This window comes from Onychomys torridus, chromosome 19 (assembly GCF_903995425.1).
Source record: "Onychomys torridus chromosome 19, mOncTor1.1, whole genome shotgun sequence".
Lineage (NCBI taxonomy): Eukaryota > Metazoa > Chordata > Mammalia > Rodentia > Cricetidae > Onychomys > Onychomys torridus.
The window spans coordinates 46,722,428-46,743,865 of NC_050461.1; the positions used below are offsets into that span (position 1 = coordinate 46,722,428).

At 46.2% G+C, this 21,438-nt stretch overlaps 1 protein-coding gene across 1 annotated transcript in view; it reads left to right on the forward strand.

Moving 5' to 3' along the window:
* Ppp1r14c (protein phosphatase 1 regulatory inhibitor subunit 14C) overlaps positions 1-21,438 on the forward strand; it is an 89,570-nt gene that overhangs the window by 35,930 nt on the left and 32,202 nt on the right. Inside the window, exon 2 of the mRNA XM_036169213.1 lies at positions 20,702-20,785. Coding sequence (XP_036025106.1) covers positions 20,702-20,785 — 84 coding nt within the window. The remainder of the gene's footprint in view (positions 1-20,701; positions 20,786-21,438) is intronic.

Sequence of the window (21,438 nt, forward strand, 5' to 3'; positions counted from 1 at the left end):
AACCCAGAAGCCTTGCAGAGCCATACCAATCGTGGCTTTGGCATTTTTGTGGTGAGTTCCTGAAAGTGGTCTGTGTGGATGAAGGTTTCGGGGGAGAGGAAGTTGTAACCCCAAACAGTTCAGTGTGACTCCAACCGCAAGGGGAAGGAGTGGGCACTGTCCGGCCTCTGTTTTGAGCTAGCCAGACTGCACTCCAAACCCAGCCTCAGCTCTCTGGTGTCTTCTGAACTAACTGGGTTTTGTACCTTCATGATGTGACAGCTGCTGCATTGGGGAGCCAATGGATTCCATGTTCTTCAAGGATTCAGATCAACCATCACCCACACTCTCCCTGGCACCAAGGACAATTCCTGCTGTGCTGTAGACACTGAGCATATCCACCAAATGTTTGTCCTTGTTTGCCACGTGCTAAGAATGATGCTCAGCATTTAGAAGGGATGGAAGAAACAGCCAGGTGGGCATAAGGCTCATAGAGCTCACTACAGTGAGACAGCAAAGACAAGTGATGGTACCTCCTCTCACGACCTAAGTCCACAGACCGGTTTGTTTATTAAATGTCTTGGTAGCAGATTATTGCCTGATCAAGCATCTCAGCAAAGAGGGAAGGTCACATGTTAGAGTATGTATACATGTGACATACAGTTATTGATGGAGAATGGGAAGGAAAGACTTCAAAAGAGAGGCCTGTCCCTCTTGAGTATCAAAGAAGGAAATGGATCTTGGCTACAGATTAGCTTCTGAGCCGGGCACTGAGGTGTAGACAGGAAGACAGAACATTCCAGTTGTGGAGAAACACACATGAGCAGGTGACTGAGCTTTCAGGGAGTGTGGGCAGTGAATGCTTTGGTTCTGTTTGTTTCTGTCTTCTGTGCTGGAATCTTCTCTAAGTTCTCAAGGGCCTCACGAAGCTCGGAAATTCCATGACTGAGGTGTGAATGGATGCAGATTTTGACTTGCTCATTTTGGCTTTGCACGTTAATTGTGTGCATGGACTTGGATCCTGGCCATTCTCTGTGGGTTTTTTTCATTGTCTGTCTAGGTTATTTCCTCTGTACGTGAGAATGCTAGAGGTGATATGGCACAGTCACATGCTTGGCCTCTCTCTCTCTCTTTCTCTCTCTCTCTCTCTCTCTCTCTCTCTCTCTCTGTATGTATGTATGTGTACGACTGTTCTGATGATCAGTTCTGTTTTATACTTTTTGTCTTTTTTTTTTTTTTAAGATTTATTTATTTATTATGTATACAATGAGTGTTTGGCCTGTAGGCCAGAAGAGGGCACCAGATCTCATTGTAGATGGTTGTGAGCCATCATGTGGTTGCTGGGAATTGAACTTAGGACCTCTGAAAGAACAGCCAGGGCTCTTAACCTCTGAGCCATCTCTCCAGCCCACTTTTTGTCTTTTTAAACCTCTGTTTAACTGTAAAGCAAGTGTCATTTTGGTAGGCTAGCCTGGGCAGAGATTCACGAAGAGAAAGGAGGTCAGAGGTTACTTAGGCTTTCTCAGGACTGAAAATTCTGGGAATTGCTCTGCATAATGGAGGCTTGCAAAATCATCCAGGTGTTATTTAATGAGCATCTCCATGGAATGGGTCCAAGAATCCATATTAAAAAGGAAGAGGAGGAGGAGGAGGTGGTGGTGGTAGCTATGTCTCAGAATGTGCGGAAATCTCAGAGATGGCTGTGCCAGGCAGAGCCTTGGCTGTGTCCAGACTCCCCAATACCAAGCTACTCAGAAAACGGGAAAACGTGACCAACAAACAGCAACTACGAAGAGTCCATTTGCTTTTCCCTGGTTAGCGTGGATGACTGTCTCCATCAGTCTCCATGTTCTAGAGAATTCCCAGAAATGAGTAGGCGGTTAGGAAGATGAGGGGGGTGCTGAGATGTGAAGCTAGGACCATGGGTGTGGTGGGAAGACAGGACTGGATGATGAATGAGGAAGGAGCATGAGGCTCTGATGATCATGGACAACCCTTCCCGGTTACAGCTTAGCCCCCGTTTACTTCCTTTGACAGGTATCTGGTTCGACTCTGGCTGGTAGGCATTTCTTCAGCAGATGTTTATCAAACTCCTGATGTGGGCACGCTTTTCTTCACCCTCTTTATCTCTTTTTCCTCAGACCTTTTCCTCTATTTCTGTCACCTTTCTCTTAGCCCAAGAAATGGTCACTTAGTGAATTCCAAACCCTTCGGAGAATTTGGTCAGTGGGAGCCAAATTGTATTGGAAACTCTAATTTACTTTCTGGGAAGCATGTACAAAGTGACCCCATAAGCAGGGTTTGAAGTGGTGTGTACAATTTCATTAAGAGAAGTGAATTATGTTCTACCATGGTTTATATGTCAACCATAAAAGACTTTTTTTACATTCATGAAAGGAAGAACTCTATTTATCAAGTAACAGTTTGTCATCCCAGGGTGTTCTTAAAATGTGTCTTCAAAATGATGAAGTAATGTTGCATTTAAAAGATTTTACACCTCATTTAATCACCTTGGCCTCCTACTGCTCTCCCTTTAGCACAAGCAATTCTGTCTTTTGTTAACCCAATCAAATGCCTTGCCTGACTGCAGTAAAAGGTAAGAGGTTCCGGTGATTTGTTACAGGGTTTAAGATCCACTCTCTGTGTCTGAACTGCCTGCTTGGAGATGTTTGCTATCTTTCAGTATCTCATTGAATGCAAAGTCTGCTAGTTCGACGTACTCCTTTAGTTACTGGTTCCTATTTAAAGGTGAGGCTAAACCCACTCATAAACAAAACATTTGATTCAACAGGCACCCTGTCTAGGATAAATTGAAAAAAAAAAAGTAAGAGCTGTGAAAAAATAATAATAATACATGTCTACTTTCCCCTTCTATTTTTCGACTTAGCAGTTTGTACTTATAACTATAGTATATAACACTATAGTTACTCTCTTATAGTTAAAAATATGGCTCTCATGATCTCCTCTGCAAATTTGGGTCAGTTTGAAAAGGAAGTTAAGTGCCTTTGAGATTTTGTCTGTTATTTTTTGTTTTGTTTGTTTTTGGTTTTTCAAGACAAGGGTTTCTCTGTGTAGTCCTGACTGTTCTGGAACTCACTCTGTAGACCAGGCTGGCCTCAAACTCACAGAGATCTACCTGCCTCTGCCTCCCTAGTGCTGGGATTAAAGGTGTTGCTTTTATTGACTTGAACACTAGAAAATATACTTATTGATGTTTTTGGGCTCCAGCATCTTATTGGGAATAACTTCAGTTTATTTATAATTTTCTATTGTCTATCATTCAGTTTGTTTATCAATTTTTACCATTCAGTAAAAATTATACAACTTGGGCCTAAGTGTCTAAGGATGACAGAAATAAGCTGTTGTCCTGTCCTCAAGGATCTCATGCAGGTGGAAGTGATGGATGCCCATCTTGATGTTCTGTTTTGATTTTATTGTGGTAGAATACACACGACACACAATCTGCCATTTTAACCATTTTTAAGCATTCTGTTGAATGGCACTGAGAACTTCACATCATTATGCAACCATCCTGGGACATCATCCATCTCTAGATTTTCTCATTTCCCCAAACTGGGACCCTGGGTCCACTCATGATGGATTTTTAACATAGGAGTGACCACAGAGGTGTAGTGGCAGAGGACAGGAAAGTCCTGTGCTGATGCTGTGTCACACAAATGTCAGTGCCCAGCTCAAATGGCCTTTTCTCCACCTCCAACATGCACAGGAGACCAGAGGCCAAAGACCCAAAGGCTCTTGAGTTTGGCCCTTGTCTGAACTGAAGAGCATGTCACCGTGAGTGGAGAACCAGCATATTCGTTTCCTGGGACACACAAGATAAAGGACCACGGTCCTGTTTAACCCCTCCCCTTTCTAAATAAAAGCCTTCACCTTAAGTGAACCATCACAGTGTACTCTTGTTATGTCCGCTCAACCATCAGCTGAGCCACCCTGAACAGCTTAGAAGCAAGCAAGGTTTTATGGTCATCAAGGGCAGCTGAGCAACCATAAATTGTGAGCCTTGCTGGCCTTCATGACAACTGGGAAAGCTCCCGAGAGCCACTGGGACTCAGATCAACTCACACAGTTGCCACTTGGCAGCAGATGATTATGGGACACCCATTAGGTATGAAGAGTCCTGTTACCCTTCCTTTTCTATTAATATTTAGCTGGAGTCAGAGCAAGGCATTAGACTTTCGAATCTTATTTTTGTTTCAGGCTCCACCCCCGCCCCTTAATCCACTTGGTTGAATCCGTCCCATTCAATTCCAAATCTAACCCGTGCAGTGTGAAAATGAAGATTTAAAGCATTTAACACCTCTTTCTGGGAATAAAAACAAAGATTATCATAATGATCTTGCCCTTCCTTTTTGTCTTCTTTCTTTTCTTTGTAAAATAAACACACGGACCAATCGGTTCCCATGGTACAACTGAAGCTTGGCACGTCTTCCCTCGGCTGATGCACGTGTCTAAATCTCTAATCAGAGCATGTTGTAGTAGTGAAAGGGACAGATGCAGGGGGGAGGGAGGAGCTGGAACTCGCTTTGCTACTGAGTCAGAATAACAAAAGTGGGGGCCCTGAAGTGGAATGTGATTAGAAGCCCACTTGCCTCAAGTATGAGTAAAAACACCAAAGTGGCATTATAAAGGCAAATGTGTCCTAACCAGGTTGACAGCACCTGGGAGGAAAGGCAAGACTGTCCCTGGGCCAGGAAGGGTCCAGAGTCTCTTACTTTCCCCTGTGGACAGCAGCCACTGTGCATAATCTAAACCTTGAACTGCTGCCTCTTGAAAAATGATTGATTTATTGATTACTATTGGGAGTCTGAGTTAGCACATAAGCCACTTTTGTGCGTGTAGAAGTCAGAGGACAACTTTGTGTCATCTGTCTTCCCCGTCAGAACTCAGGGGGTCAACTCAGTGTGTTAGATATTCTCCCATTGCTGTGATAAAGCACTGTGATCAGGGCAACTTTTAGACATTTATTGGGGACTTATGGATCTAGAGGGATAAAGTCTATCACCGTGACTTTGTGGCTGTAGCAGCTGAGAACACACAAACTATAAGCAGGAAACGAAGATAGCTGACTGGGAATGTAGCTGACTTTTGAAACCTCATAGCCCACCCTCAGTGATATACCTTCTCCAACAAGGCCATGCCTCGTAAAGCTCCCAAACAGCCCCATTCACTGGCAATGAGTATTTAAATGCCAGATTATGAGAGGCATGTCATTCAAATCACTACACGCTGGTCATCAGGCTTGTATAGAAGGGCTTTTACTCTCTGAGTCATCTTGCTGACTTGAATGGCTGCCTCTTGCCATGGAACCTTGGGGGACACTCAATCACAGCGGAAGACTGGTAGAAGGCTTGCAAGGACTGTTGGCTGTCTTTGCCCAGGCATGAAGTATAGGGCAAAGCTCCCTACTCCCTCTCTCTCCCTCTCTCCTTCTCTCCCTCTCTCCTTCTCTCCCCTTCTCTCCCTCCTTCCCTCCCTCCCTCCTTCTTTCCCTCTCTCCCCATCTCCCCCACCTCTCAGGATTAAACCCAAGGCCTCTCATATGCTAGACAAACACTCTACCATGGAGCCATATCCTCAGTCCAACTCGTTATGGGGGCAAAAAAGGTTGGAAGGAATGAGGCACAGGCTCAGCTCTCCTAAAGTTAGATTACACTTGCCTCAGGCCCAACACTGTGAGCAACCTGGCTGTGGCTCTTGACCTTTCTCTAGAGAGTTAATCAAGGTGCATCTTACCTAAGTCTTATCCTCAACAGTTCCTCGTAGAAGCTGACTCCAGATCCAGGCTCTCAGGCCACTTGTCTTGCATGGCTTGGCAATGCGTGTTTGAACTGGATGGAGCGTTCACTGTTCGCCTGGGGTCTTTGAGGTTAGAGAGGAGGGAACAGATGGCCCAAAGCTGACAGGCTGTTTCACAGAGTGGCAAAATGGATTTCCCGACTGTCACAGGATGCCTGGGGTGGGCATCCATGTTATTGAAGTTGGGTGGAGAAAAAGGTGGACTTGTTTCCAGTGTGGAGGCAATCTGCTGTGACACCTGTCCCCTGCCTGCTCAGTGGAGGAGGGCACATGGATTTGCATCCTTGTGCTCCGGCTCTGTGGGTATCAGTAGTTCTCCTTCTTCAGAGGGTGGACAGCTTCCCACCAAGGCAAGTATGAATGGCTGAACAGTAACCCCCCACCCAACACACACATACACACACACACACACACACACACACACACACACACACACACCCACACACCAGCCTCTTCCCAATTTGTCACTGACATCTCTTTGTCCTGGGGGGAAGACCCACATATGTACTTACAAAAGCAATAGAAGATGATTTCCTCAGCTCTCTTTCCAAACGGAGGTGCCAGCAGGTTCTGAGAAGTCCTGAGGTGGCCACATCAGAGCCATCTGTGCTCAGAGGGTCTCTGAAGAAGCCAAGATCATCAGTGGCAGAGTGACACACCCCTGATAGCAACCTCAGGCTACCAAGTGTGGCCTGTATGCCAAGGGGAAGAGCATCTCACATCGCAGCCATCTGTAGATGTGGCTCTTAGAGCTTCCTGATCTCTGAATGATGCCCGAAACACAGTGTGCAGTCAGCAAACAGAGTAGAGACTGTGGTTTTCTCCATAAGTATATTTAAAAAAAAAAAAAACAGCTCTCCTCCACTATAGCTGGCTTTCTCTCTCTCTCTCTCTCTCTCTCTCTCTCTCTCTCTCTCTCTCTCTCTCTTTCTCTCACTCTTCTTTCTTTCTTTTCTTGTCTCTTCATTATTTGCAATGAATGGCTTCCCTTATTTAAAAGGAACTCAAAACCTCCATGGTAATACCCATTGTTCTTCCCCATGGGGCCCCCTGGGCCCTCACTTAGACACTGGTTTGGTTGGTGTTGATAGGAGTCCCTAGGAATCTGCCATTTTTATGGGTCTACAGGAGACTCTGAGTGGGTACTCCTGCTTTGTGACTTGAAAACTATTCTTTTGGTTTTCCCGTGAAGTGCTGCTACAGTTTGGAAATGTGCCTTCAGAAGTCACGTGTTAAAGCTGAATGGCCAATGAGATAGTATTAAGAAGTGGATCTTTAGAAGATGGCTTAGCCGCAGGGAGGCCTCCCTTGGGAATGGGCTCCATTCGGTATTCAGCCCACTTTTGCTTCTGCCTTTTATCATGTGAGGTGAGAATGCAACCTCCCTTCAAGTGGGCAGAGTAACAAGGCACCATCTTGGAAGTGTAGATGGAGATGGGCCTCTCACCAGACACCAAACCTGCTGGCTTCTTGACCTTGAATTTCCAGGCTTCTAGAACCATGAGAATGAAGTGAAGGAGTCCTTCTGTGGTATTAGTTAGTTGGTTTTTGTTGTTGTTGTTTGTTTGTTTGTTTTGAAGTAGCAGAAACAGACTAAGACATAAATGTGCTCTGGAAAGACTCTTTCCAAGTTGGGAATTAACAATGAAAATGGGACCTTGTCTTAGGGTTTCTATTGCTGTGGAGAGATGCCATGACCACTTGTAAAGGAAAACATTTAATTGGTGTGGCTTACAGTTCAGAAGTTTAGTCCATTATCATCATGGCTGCATGCAGGCTAAGAATCCTACATCTCACTCCACAGGTAACAGGAAGTGAACTAAAACTCTGGGTATGTCTTGAGCATCTATGAGACCTCAAAATCCATCCCCATAATGACATACTTCCTCTAACAAGGCCATACCTACTCCAACAAAGCCACACCTAATAGTGCCACTCCCTGTGAGCTTATAGGGGGCCAATTACATTCAAACTATCACAAATCTTGACTCATTTCTAATACTTTATTTTAGACCTGGGTTTGTTTTTTTTTTTTTTTTTTTTTTTTCACACTTTGTTATGTAGCAGGGTCCTGTGCTGTTGTTCCCTTTGGGGGAGGAGGCCAAGTAGGCACAGAATCAATGACCCAGACTCTGGGAGAATGTCAAAACAACAAGCTCAGTTTATTCAGGAGGAGGCAACCCTTATATACCCTCCACCCCACCCTGGGGGGAGGTCTGATGAATATGCATCTGCTGGTGTGACATGGCTGCCTCTCATTGGTCCAGGTCATCTCAGATCATGTGTCAGCTGCGGTTGCTAAGGCCATTAGGCAGACCCAGGCTGGCCCTCAGAAAGCATCTTTTTTACTTGTTTGGGCCAGATGGCCCTCAAGCCCATTAGGGATGAGTCGTCCCACATGTTTACTTTTGTGGCTTCCCACTTAATCCTCTAGGTCATCAGTTTTCAATCAGTGGGTGGCAAGCCCTTTGGGAGGTCAGAGGACCCTTTTACAGGGGTTGCCTAAAATCATCAGAAAAACACAGATGTTTACATTATGATTCATAACAGCAACAAAATGGCAGTTATGAAGTAGCGACTAAAATAATTTTATGGTTGGGGGTCACCACAACATGAGGAACTGTGTTAAAGGGTCACAGCGTTAGAGGTTGAGAGCCCCTGCTCTAGGAAACCTTTGCAATTATTTTGAATTAATTAATTAATTAATCATTATTTTTACTATTGGTTTCTCAAGACAGGGTTTGTCTGTGTAGCCCTTACACTCTACAGACCAGGCCGGCCTCGAAGTCAGAGATCCACCTGTCTCTGCCTCCCGAGCACTGGGATTAAAGGCGTGTAACACCAATTTATTGTTTTTTTCAGCAACATAGTTGAAACTACTTGACATAGTACTTTTTTTATAGGAAACCAAAATACAATTTACTACTGGAAATTTAAATATAAGTACACATATTTCCAAGGCTTGCAGTCTTAAGTGGACTTGATTTTAGCTTCCAGGCACTGGCAATTGTCATAGCGAATCCTCACAGTATCAGGGCATTTATTATGTGCCTCCAGGAAGAGTTACTCACTTTCCCTTCTTGCAATCTTTAGTGAACCCCTGTGCTCCCCATGTTTACAGACAAAGTGCACCTGTACAGTTTATCCAAGCCTGAAAAACTTCTCCAGGCTGCAGGGTTTTTTCCCATGACCTGCATAACTGCCTTAACCCCAGCCTGGGGGATCATCTCTGTATAATTTCCCATGAAATTTACTTCACTCCTTTCCTATATAATAGAAATCACCATTGATCTAGGAACACAGAACATGAAGATCAGATAGAAGAAAAAGACCAGCATTACAAGAAGTAATTATATGGAGGAGAACATGACATGTGCAAGCATGATCTTGGGACACATAGGCATTTCTGCCTTGGCCCTCCTAGAGGCATGCTAAGCAGAAGATCCGGAGGGGACCGCACAGAGGGTTGATGGTTCACAGTCTCTGGTCCTCTTTTCTCCAGTCTCTGCTGGCAACTTTAATCCTGACATTTTGATTCCGCCTGAAGGAGTGTGGAGACAATGTGGCATTGGTTGAAGTGATTGCTGCAAGCTTTATTGGGTTCCTAGATTGAAAAGAGCTGCCAGGAAAGGTGAGCTGCCTTTCATGGAAGCTCTGAAAAGCTGGATCAGGTCTTCCTTGGAATTGTTGGGGTAGGAAGGACAAAAGTCGCTGACTTGCAGGGGCAGATTTCTTGTCTGGGGTCGTTGTGGCCCACCAGTCATGGGGCTTGGTGTTTGCAGCTGCAGAAGCCTGAAGTGACCTGTCAGCTTGCAGGAGCACTGTCTCTGAGTTGTTACTTCAGGTATCCTGTCCTTTGGACTGCCCAAACTGCTGAGGCTGGTCCCCGGCAACTTAGCATGTGCTCGAAGAGACAGTAACGAGTGGGGTGTTGAATGAGGGTGAGAATGTATGTTTGGAAGCCAGCTCGAAGTGACCCACAGGAGCTTAGCCAGGAGGCAGTAAACTCACTGATAAAACGTGCAGATTCAGGGACACTTGGGGCATGGAGCAGCCGGTCAGGTCATCGTAGAGAGTTACATGGTAGGTTAGGAAGAGGAGGGTCCAGGCAAGGGTCCTGTGAATTGTCACTCTGCCTACCCAGAACACATCCAGGAAACATAAAGGACTATGCTAATTGTTTGCAAAGGAGCCTGCCCTTGGGTCTGCTCATTCATAGGCAAGCTCTGGAAGTAACAGGCTTGTTTTATGACTGGCCCCTCTAAGACTGGAACTTGCCCAAAGGCAGGTGGGCAAAATGTACCTACCCTCTGACCCTGGTATACCCAATGGGAGATCCTCTCCTCTCTGTGCTGTGAGGGAAGTGAAGAAAGGAACTTTCCAAAGAGTTCCTGCAGAGCAGGTCAGGCTTGCCAGCATGGAGTCTGATTCTCTCTCTGCCCCACCCCCACCCCCCACCCCCACCCCCAGGTCTCAGCCACCATGCAGGCTGGGCCCTGTGGAAGTATCATGACCCAGCTGCTCTCTCTAGATTGGGCTCACAGTACCCTGCTCCAGGCTCTCTGTGCCTGCTCAGGCTTTTTTTTTTTTTTTTCCCACTGAGACTCTTATCTGTTGTGAAGTGTGGCCAGGATGCTGTCTATCAGCTGTGGCCCTGGCTTCTCTCAGCACTGACTGGAAGTTCCGTTCTGGACAATGCAGGCTCTTTTCCTGGCACTGCGACTTGGGAATTTTGTTTACCTTTTCTTTTCTTTTCTCCTCTTCTTAATCCTTATGGTTTTGAGCCGATTGATAATGTGTTAGGCCTTCATTTGTGCTTTCTCAGACATCAGCAATGAGAAATTCCCTGGAAGAGACATTTACATTGAGAATTGATATATGTTTGAAAGAGGAATTGACTGATTGTATATGACGATCACTTCCTGTCCACTCTGGTCCCATTGCTATGTAGTAGGCTTGCCCCACGAGCCTGGGTCTGATCATGGACATTCTTCATCCAGCCCTGAGAATCAAACAGTAGCCCTGGGTGATAGGGCGGGAAATAGGGGGAGATAAAGCCCCCTTGTCCCAGCACCCACAGACCCCAGGAGCCCGTCTCTCTCCTTACCTTACCCCCTGCTCTGGGCAGGCCACCACACCACCACCTGGCTCTGACCTCAGTCTCACTGCTGAACAGCAGGGCAGTCAGGGCAGAGGCAGGAAAGGAGGTTTGGGCTCTTTGACTCCCATTCTGAACTTTATCACCCAGGCTCTCTGACTTTCCTGTATTCCATAAGGAAGAGGCATCAAGAGACATTTGAGACCATAGATGGGTGTATCCATCACCTTTGTCTGATTCTGCATTGTGTGTGTGTGTGTGTGTGTGTGTGTGTGTGTGTGTGTGTGTGTGTGTTGACCAGAGGACAACCTCAGCTGTCTTCCATCTTCCATCTAGAGTTTTTGTGACAATGGAGACAGTGTCTCATTGGCTTGGAAATTTCCAAGTAGGTTAGTCTGGCTAGAGAACCTCAGGTATCTACATGTCTGTCCTTCCTGGCGCTCTGCTGGGATTATAAGCACGTATATCCATGCCTAGGTTTTTTTTTTTTAATTTATTTTATTTATTTATTTTTTTAAACGTGGGTCCTGGGACTTGAACTCATGTCCTCATGTGTACAAGGCAAGTGCTCTGCCAACTGAGTTGTCTCCCCAGCCCTCTTGGAACCTTTTGAAGGATTTTATTGAGTCATGTTTGGAGAATAGAAAGAGTTCTTCAGCTATGTTCTTAAAATGAATTGCTACAGGTAGGGAGAGTTTTAAGGCTGGAACGGGGCTTGTGGGATGCAGTGATGCCTGTTTAGCTCTGAGGAGGAAGAACCACCTTCCTGATGGGTAGGGAAGCAAAAGCTACATGGTCAGTGGTGGCAGTCTAGGGACCTCTGCTCAGCTTGGTTGCTCGCTGCTCAGTCAATGTTAAGTAGCCCTGTTGTCTTCAAAGACTAGGCGTCCCCTCATCCAGTGCCCTCTCTCACCCCTTGATGGGCAGGGCCGTCCCACAGCCTGCTGCTCTGTTTGGTCACTGCCCACTGGGTGTTTGTCTCTGTTGAAAGACTTCTACCTTTACCCACTTCAGACTCTGGCAGACACAAACATTAGCTGTGAAATTTGGATCGGCAGTGACCCACATAACAGCCGAGTTGTAAGAGCAGAGTACATGTCACGTGATTGCTCTGCTCTGGCCTGTAGGTTTTTTTTTTTCTTTTTACCAGTTATTTCTGGGACTGTGTAAGTGGTCTCTGCCTATGTTCTCCCTTCCCCAAAGCCCATTCTTCAACAAGCAGCAGGGATGAAAACTTTCAAAGGTAAACCAGGTCATGTCATCCCTCAGCGCAGACCCACCAGCCGCTGTTCCTGCTTCTGGCACATGCTAGATGCTTTACAGGGCCCTGTGATTCTCAGCAGGTGACCCCCTCCTCACTGGCCCTACCTCCACCAGGGACCCCATGGCCCTGGCACCTGCAGCTTTTTAGCTATAGCTTGGGGCTTGTTCTTCCCGCCATCAGTGATTGTCTCTCTTTCCTCTCAATGGTTTTTTAATGAAATATGTCTCATGGAACCCTACCCTGCTAACATCCCAACCCCCACGCTCTCCTTCCTTCTCCCCTTCCTACATGTTTTCCCCCTGAAGTGTTTGTCACCACTTACCACACTATATATTAGGCAGTGTGAGGAGCCCTCATCTGAAATACTGCCATCAAAAATACTCCCAAATCCATAACTTCTGAGTGTCATGTTAACACCCAAAAAGCATTGGCTTGGGGGGGGGGGGGCTTGGATGTAGCACGTCTGAGCTTTTGTCTCATAGGTGTGTAGTAGTTTGAGTTAGAATGTCCCAGATATTTGAACACTTGATCCTGAGTTGCTGGTGCTGTTTGGAGAGGCTTAGGAGGAAAGTGTGTCACTGGAGGTGAGCTTTGAAAGCTTAAGCCTGGAACCATCTCCTGTTTGCTCACTGTTTCCTAATCAGGAAGTCATGAGCCCTCAGTTTCTTTCCCCCATTGCCATGCCTGCCACTTGCTGCCATGGCTCCCGGCCATGATGGACTCCTACCCTCCGGAATCAGCAACCGAAATGAACTCTCCCATAAACTGGCCTTGGATTTGCTGTTTTAGTCCCAGCAACAGACACATAACTAATACAGTGTGCCAGTCCCTTGTTGCTCAGACCAGATGACCTAAGTTCCATGCCCCAAATCCACATGGTGGAAGGAGAGAACTGATTCTCACAAGGTGTTCTCTGACTTTTACATACCCATTGTGGCATACTCACACGTGTGTGTGTGTGTGTGTGTGTGTGTGTGTGTGTGTGTGCGCGCACGTGCGCACGCGTGTACACACTCCCATATCCAGTGATAATAAGTCAAATAAAATGTGTTTTTTTAAAACAGGGAGTTTTGGACATTAGGTTTTCAGATTAGGGATGGTCAACCTTACAGTCTTTGCTGATATTCCAAAACCTGAGATTTGATCGTCTCTGGTCTCATGCGTCTCGGGTAAAGGTACCCACCCTTTATGATGGGTGCTCATCCATCATATGTGCTCATCATCTCTCTCCCACTAAGGAAGAAGCATGTTTGCCAGTGGGTCATTTCTTGTCCCTGGCAAGGGATAAGGCACTGTGTGGACTCTCCTGGAGTCCTAAGATCCTAATGTATAGTTGGGCCTTCTTCTAGAACAGTGGTTCTCAACCTTCCTAATACTGCAACCCTTTAATATAGTTGCTCATGTTATGGTGACTCCCTAACCATAAAATTATTTTTGTTGCTACTTCACAACTTTATTTTTGCTGCTGTTATGAATCAATTGTAATTTAAATATCTGATACACAGAATATCTGATAGTCAACCTCTGTGAAATGGTTGTTCGACTCCCGAGGGGTCGCAACCCACAGGTTGAGAACCACTGTTCTAGAATAATCTAATATCACCAGGCATGTCTGTCTTCCGTCTAGCAGGCAGCATTTGTTTGATTGATGCTGTTGCCATGTTGAGACAGCACTGAGATTTGGGCTGCTGCGACACACACGCGTGTGTCATAAGTCCTTTGTCAAGAAAGCTGGAAGTGCTAAAGGGAGCCTGTGAGCTGTCAAAGATTCAAACACATTCCAAGGTGTTTGTAAAATAACGCCACTCCCTGTCAGTTGTATCCTATGTGTTTCCTCGAGCAGGAAGCAAGGGCGACAGAATGTTCGGGGGGGTTGGGACGGCACATGTGGTGGCCTGCTCCCATCTGAAGCAGTTATCACTTGTTCTGCGGAGTGCCTCAGCAAAGGACATAAGCTATGGGGTTGTGCAACAAGAGTGTGCTAAGCCTTGCTGTCTTGAGAGACAAGAGCAATAATTCCTGGGAATAGAATGTGAAACATGCTTTTACTGTAGAGTCATCTGTGGTCAGGTGTGCATGCGTGGTGTGTGTGTGTGTGTGTGTGTGTGTGTGTGTGTGTGTGTGTATGTGTGTGTGTTGCACACTGGCCCCATGTTGGTAGTTAGGCTCCCAGACATACTGCTGGCTCAGTGGTGACTCTTCAAGCCCCTGCCTGCTTGTTCCCCTCAGTCATGGTTTTATTTTGCCCCCTCTGAGCTATGGCAGCTAGCTCTCCAGGAATCTCCTTCCTCAGTTGATGTCTTGCTTCTCCAGAGTGCCACTTTCCACAGAGGACGTAAGAATGTTGAGATGTAAGACCCGACATATCAAAATGCCTGTGGTTCTTCCTGTCACTCTTGACTGACCTACTGAGGAGGAGATAGGCATCAAAGTTAAAAAACATCTCTCCTTGGGATTCTAGAGTCCCTGCTTTAGATGTGGTTTCTTCTGAAGGCTTGTGCGCTCCAAGCTTGGTCCCCAGGGTGGTGGTGTTGAACTGGTAGAATCTTTAAGAGGTGGAAGGTTTTTAGATCATGGGGACTCGCTCCTTAGGAAGAGGTCAGTATCAGCATTGCAGAATGCAGTGGGCTGGGTCTCACAGGCATGGGTCAGTTTCTAAATGAGTTGCCTGTCATTAAAGAGTGACCCTGGTCCCTCCCTTGCCTCTCTTCCTGCCTCTCACCTGACTTCTTGCATGTGTCCTATTGTGTGACGCCACTATGATGCCCTCATATGAGCACGCTGATGTCATGCTCTTGGACTTCCAGCATAGTGAACTGAATAAATCTCTTTTCTTTGTAAATCCTCTAGCTTTAGATTTTGTGTTATAGCTACACAAACAGGCTTGCTCCTGGCTTCAAGCACACAGGATTTCTGTTGGGAAGCCTGCTGGCCTTGGCTCTCTAACCTAATGTGTGCAACCTGTTTCCTCTTGGAAGCCTCGAGGTCTGCCTTTAATTCCCAACATTCTGATTTTTTTTTCCTATGGGAATAATTTCTTACAGATTGCTAATTTAAATATTTAATATTATAATATCATTTACATATGTATCACTTAAAAACAGATATAAACTCCTGATGCTTATGCTTCTTCCAATTATGAAATTATACCAGAATTGCAAATTAAACATAAGCACAACCATGTTAATGTACACCATTTACATACTGTGATGGCGGACTACGTTCTTTTAGTAGCTAGGATTCTGTACATATTGCTGTGGCTCGGTGTCGTCTGGATGATATCTCCTAGCATCACTCGGTGAGAATGAGTCATTCCTATTGCCAAATTTATATATATTGAGACTACCCTCTGACCTTTGTCTCATTAGTTCATGACAACCAATGTAAATCCCATTTGGTGCAATGTGTAAATGCAGTCAGCCCAGCATGACATGGTCATAGGTGATCGTTCCAAGAATTTGCTTGTTTACAGGAAGTTTGGGGGATTGTCATTAGAAGGAAAACATGAAGTATAAATGTTTTCATAGAGAGGTCACATAACCCTAAGGGTTTTGTCCTTATCTTGTATCTATCTCCTGTGTTAATCACCCCTGCTCCACACAGGCTCATACAAAGGCGAGACATCAGATATTTGGCTGGTTTTCTCATGAGTGTGTGGACTGCCCATAATAGCTGGGGCAGCTTCCTCAGCTCCCCCACCCCCAACTGCTCCCCTGTTTCTCTGGAGATGCCACAGTGTACTTCCGGCCACTGTGTCCTCCCATACCTGCTTTGGGATGGAAACTTCTGAGAACTGCAGTGACGCTGTGTTGTACAGAGCTTGAAACCACAATCTTTCTTCAAATTTAGATTTAGCTTGAGCATTCCTGCTGGCCTTGTACTTCTGGGGCAAGGTGACATTTGCATTTTGTAAAGGTTTACTTGACCACTCCCAGAGTTCAGTGTGTACCTTCCAGCTAGTTGAAATATGTATATATGGGAGGGGGTGCAGAGGGGAGGTAAGGGAACTCTCCAGAGAGGAGAAGGAGAGAGAGAATATGCATGGTGTGGTGTGGGATGTGGCAGTGGGACTGTAGTCAAGGTAGTTTGCATGCAAATATGCGTGTATGTGAGAGTGTGCATGTGAAAGAAAGTATACATGGTGCAGTGTGTGGTAGTGTGGAACAGTATTCATGGTGGTGCACAGGATATGTGTATGTAGTATGGTGGTGTAGATATACACAGATGAGTGTCCATGGTGGTATGTATGTGAATGCATATGTCATTACCACAGGTGGGCTTGACTTGATAGTCTGCCTCAGTTGTATCACCGTATACTAATGTCAGAGCCTGTGTTGAGCTCCTGGCTACTGTGGCTGCCTATCAGGGCCACATGTTGTCACTCAGTACTACAGTGTGGCCCTGAGCATTGCAGAGTGGGTATCCTGCCTCTGCTTCATAGCTGGGGGGAGGCTGGTCATGTTGACCTCACAGCTGCTAGGGAGGCTGTGAAAATCTTGATGGTCCAGTGTCTCTGTTATTACCCTCTTTTTCTAGAACATCTCTAGAACAGCTGAGAACCTGGGTCTGCTTGTCCCTTTTTCCTTCTCCAGCATCTGGTTCATCCCTGACTTTGCTCTGTTTCCCTTCTCTGGTGTTCACACCTTTCGACTCTTTCTTCTGTTCTTGAGGACTCCCATTCCAGTCCAGTTGCCTCACACCTGGATGAGAATAGCCCTGTCCACACAGCCTCCCAGCTTGTGGTACCCTCTTGTTACTGGCCCAGCTCTTTCCTTGGTCCTTTCCCGCCCTTGCTCAGGGGCCTTCAGTGGCCATGTTCTCAGCAAGGTGACTTCAACTTGTGACTGTCCAAGTTCATTTCTCCCACTCCTACTTCCTGGCGAGTTTTTAAAACCCAAGCTTTTTGTTTTTTTTTGTTTTGTTTTGTTTTGTTTTGTTTTGTTTTACGTTAAGGATTACAGTTTGGCCCACTTGGGGGAGGTGGTGGCAGCTAATTCTCAGCCATTCTGTGACTGGCCATCCTCCAGTTTATGGAAAACCAGGAGACAAAGGCTGGAATGTACTTAAGTTTAACTCTTGGACAGGCTAAATGGTGTTTGTTGTTTGTTTTTCACTCTGGAGAAAGGATCTGGGCCCCAAGTAGCCTCCTTCTTTTGTTACAGAGATTATTTTTATTGGAGTCCAAGCTGAGAAAGTATGTGGGACATTTTAAAGATGTCTAATTTTTAAAAGAGAAGCATCTTTGGGGTTTTTGTGGGTGGTGGAATATACCCATAGAAACCCCCAAAACCAAACCATCCATTTGGGGTTTTGTTCTGTGGTCTATTCCTGTGATAGGTGGTGAGTGGAAGCCTTTGGTATACTTCCTTTGGAGATCAGGTTCAACTTTTGCTCTTGAATGCCTGTTAAATGCACTAATTTCATATTTGAGAATAAAAAAGCGATATCCTGATAGCTGAAGGAAGAACACAGGTATCTCTCAGAATCATTTCTCTCCCACGGGGATGTTGGCTTCGGTCACAGTACCAGCAGACATCTTGCCTAAAGAAGCATGGAGGCAGGGCTGATAATATTCTCTAGCACTCTGAAGACCATTGCATCACTTCCTGACAGCAGAGCTTCTGTGTGGACACAGCTTTAATATGGGGCAAATACCCAAAGACAGCCAAACTCTGGGTAGGCTACTGTAGACTACGGGAGTCTTTGCTGCCCTGTGCATGAATGGGTCTGACATTGTTCTAGGATCCACATCCAGAGTCCAGAACCAAAAAGAACCTTCCATGCATGTAGAATCTCCAGCCTTTGAAAGCTTCTTCTGTGTGCAGGCTGTGCTGGGCTGCCCCAGGCCTCTGAGGCATGTGGTCAGATAGAGACTCCATGACTACCTGAGGTGTCTATGGTTATTACTCAGTCAGTCCTTACCATGTGTCAGCATTGTCTCTTACAAAGGAGCTCAGAGATTTCCAATCATGTGATTGCCGTTCTCAGGAGTGACCTGGGAGTGACTTTAAGACTCAGTATTTCCTCTGCACCTCTTAATCTCTTTTGAGACAAGGCTTTTTAAGATTGAGACTTTCTTTCCTGACTCTGGTCCAGAGGGCTAGAGGCTCCATGGTCATGCTGCCCCTCAGGACCTTGTGTAATGATGAAATGTTCTAAATCTGGTACAGAAGGCATGCACGCTTGAGCAGTTGAAACGTGGTTGGTGTGAATGAGAAACATAATCCATGTCTGGCTCACATTGTGAGAAATTTAAATACCACCTGTGGCGACCACTTTAGACAATCTAGCTCTTCAGGTCTGGGGAAACGGGTCAAGTACAGTAGCTAACAGAAAGCCACAGCCCTGTGTACTCCTAATGAGAGGACATCTGGCCGAGGTGGATTTGCCTGGAGCAAACAGCATCACTCAAGTCTAAGCTGGTTTGATAAAGCTTGGCTCAGCATCAAAGCTGTTCCTGTGATTTTTTTTTTTTGTGGGGGGGGAGCGAAATACCTCACTGCTGTGTTGTTCTGATGGGGTAGTCATTACTGACTGTGCCTTTGTCTCCTACAACAGAAGACTCCAAGCTGCCCATGGCTCCCATTTCTTGAGCAGGGTCTATGCCAGGTACCTCTGCTTGATTTCACAAAGCCATGACATAAATGTTCCATGTCTGCAGAGGATAAATACTGAACTCAGAGATCTGTTCTAGGGAAGAGCGGGGACAGGTGCAAGTGAGGCAGCATCACCTGCAGCGTAGATGGAAACTTGGGGGTCTATTTTGCATAGCTTTCCTTGACTGGAGGCAGCTGAGACCTGCAAAAGTGTTCTTGCCTTACAAGGTACCAATGGAAGCTGTGATGAGCTGTGGGTGAGCAGTGGGTGGAACAGAATTCTTTAGCTTCACTTTTGGAAACATACATACTGGGGCTCATCATAAGGGCTCATTCATCCATTGGCTTGGGATGCCTAAGGGGTAAATGCCCTGCCTGGCGCCACCTATGGATGAATCACCAGCCCATAGCCTCCCAGAGCACCCTGCACCGCTGCTGTATTCTTCCACTTGTTCTGCAAGCCAGTGGGGTTTCACTGTTGGTGTTTGCCTCCTCATTGGTCTTTTCCTTGTGGAGAATCTGTCTACACATCTGCTCATCTGTTTAGGGCCCCCTGGTAGTTCCACATCTCCCTCTGCCAGTGTTCTTTTTTTTGCCACGATTTCAGACATATACAGAATCAGATTGTTGGCGAGGTTCAGAATGTAAGGCTGGCCTGGAAGTCAAGACCAGGTAGTTTATTTACATGGAGCAGCCAAGGCCAGGTGATCCCATCTGTGCGCATGTGTAGCTTTCTCTGCAGCCCCTGCCGACTCCCTTCGTCCACCCTGCAGCGGCTGAACAGTCAGGCAGCTGGCGATTGCTCTTGCGCAAGACGAGGCCCATAGGTGCGGGTCGCAGCCTGCTTTATTTTCACGCTGGAATGTGTTGCTCTGAAAGCAAAGGGAAGGCTCAAGTGACAGTATGGGGGCCAGGGGACAGAGGTCACCGAGTGCTGGATACTCCGCTTCCAAACCAGTGGAGGCTTCCACCCTTCCCGCCCCCTTCTCTGGACTGGATGTCTGTGATTGTTCAGCCCAAGTCGGCTGGAACAATATAAGGCATCTGCTCCGACATGCTTTGACCTGGTGGCTTAGTGGTTTTACCTAGAAACTGCTTTAAAAATATTTTTATTATTTCTTAGAGAATGTCCTACAATATATTTTAATCATCTTCACTCCCCTTTCCTCCCAGGCCCATCCCTTACCCCACCCTTCTTGTCATATTATTATTATTATTATTATTATTATTATTATTATTATTATTATTATTATTATTTTAGAAGAGACTATCCTGCTGTGACTGCTGTGGTCTTCCCAGCTCTCTCCATTCTTGTGTCAACCTTGTCCTAAACTTGGCCCCTCTCGTGGCAGCAAGAGGCTACCAACACTGTCCAGGGCTCCATGCTTCCTCAGCCTGAACTTGTCCAGAGGTGTTCTCTTGTGGGAAGAGCACCTTTCTCAGAACCCTTTTGGACCTGGGATTACACATCCTTGGTGAATCAGTGCCTGACTGGGTGAAGCTTCTGAACAAAAGCCTGTGGTGGCATCTGGTTTTTCTACTGACTGGGAGCTGGGAGGGGAGCTGGGGAGCTGGGAGGGGAGCTGGGGCCCACAATAAAGACTGGTGTGGTCCCCAAGAGAAGAGTGCGTGTTGGATCAGAAACTAATTCTCACCTTCTCTGTGCTCTGCCAGTCTGTGTTCTACTCATAGGTGTGATTTATTGTTAGGAGCAGAATGTGACGCCAAATGCTCCTTTGTTCCTCCTCCTTCTTCCTTCCCTTCCTTTCCCACCCTTCATTTCTACCCCCTTTTCTTCACCCTCTTTCTCCACCCCAGCTTTTCCTCTACTCCTGTTTTCCCCTTCTACCCATCACCCCTTCTGGTTGGATAATTGAGTCCTCGGTGTGTGTGTGTGTACTACATAGTTCCTCCCTGAACTAAAGCCCTCCCGTTTGCTCCCACCAGGAAGAAGAAATGCCAGACGTAGAAATCGACATCGATGATCTTCTTGATGCTGACAGTGAGGAAGAGAGAGCTTCAAAATTACAGGTGAGGAGCTCCCAGTATCTAGAATTTTCTGCTCATGGATGTTTGGGTCTATTGGGTTTCCCAAACCTGGGTATAACTGATGCTGTCTGGTGGGGCCACAGTCCCCCGAGTTTGACCTGGCATTTTGCACAATAAAGAGCACTGGTGCTAGCTCTCCACCATCTACAGCATGTCTGATAATAAAACAGCTGTTGACAACAGACAGTTTTCCAGGGGCCTTCTGGGGCAGTACTCCCGAGGCGGCGTATTATCTTGGGAGAGAGAGTTGGCTCTGCCTTGGAAAGTCCATCTCCAGGGAGGGCAGAAGTGCCATGCAGGCAGGTGAGGAGGAAAGAGACTGTGCCAGATCAGGGAAATATCCAAGCCCTGGGCTCTGCTCTCGCATCTGTGGATTAAATCATTCATGAAAACAATTTTTAGAATTAGATGGCTTGGAATGTAATTCTGTTTAGTAAAGTATCTTTTTATTAGGGGCTCACCTGATGGAACAGTGGGGCGGAAGTGCCTCATGTTCCTTAGCAGAAAGCAATAAACCACAGCTCTTCCCATGGGAGGTCAGGTCTACCTCTTCTCAATCTGTGCTGGGCAGTTTCTAAAACTAATTAACCTGTGGCCTGCCATTGTTCTTAGCGTCCATTGGTAATTACTGTTAG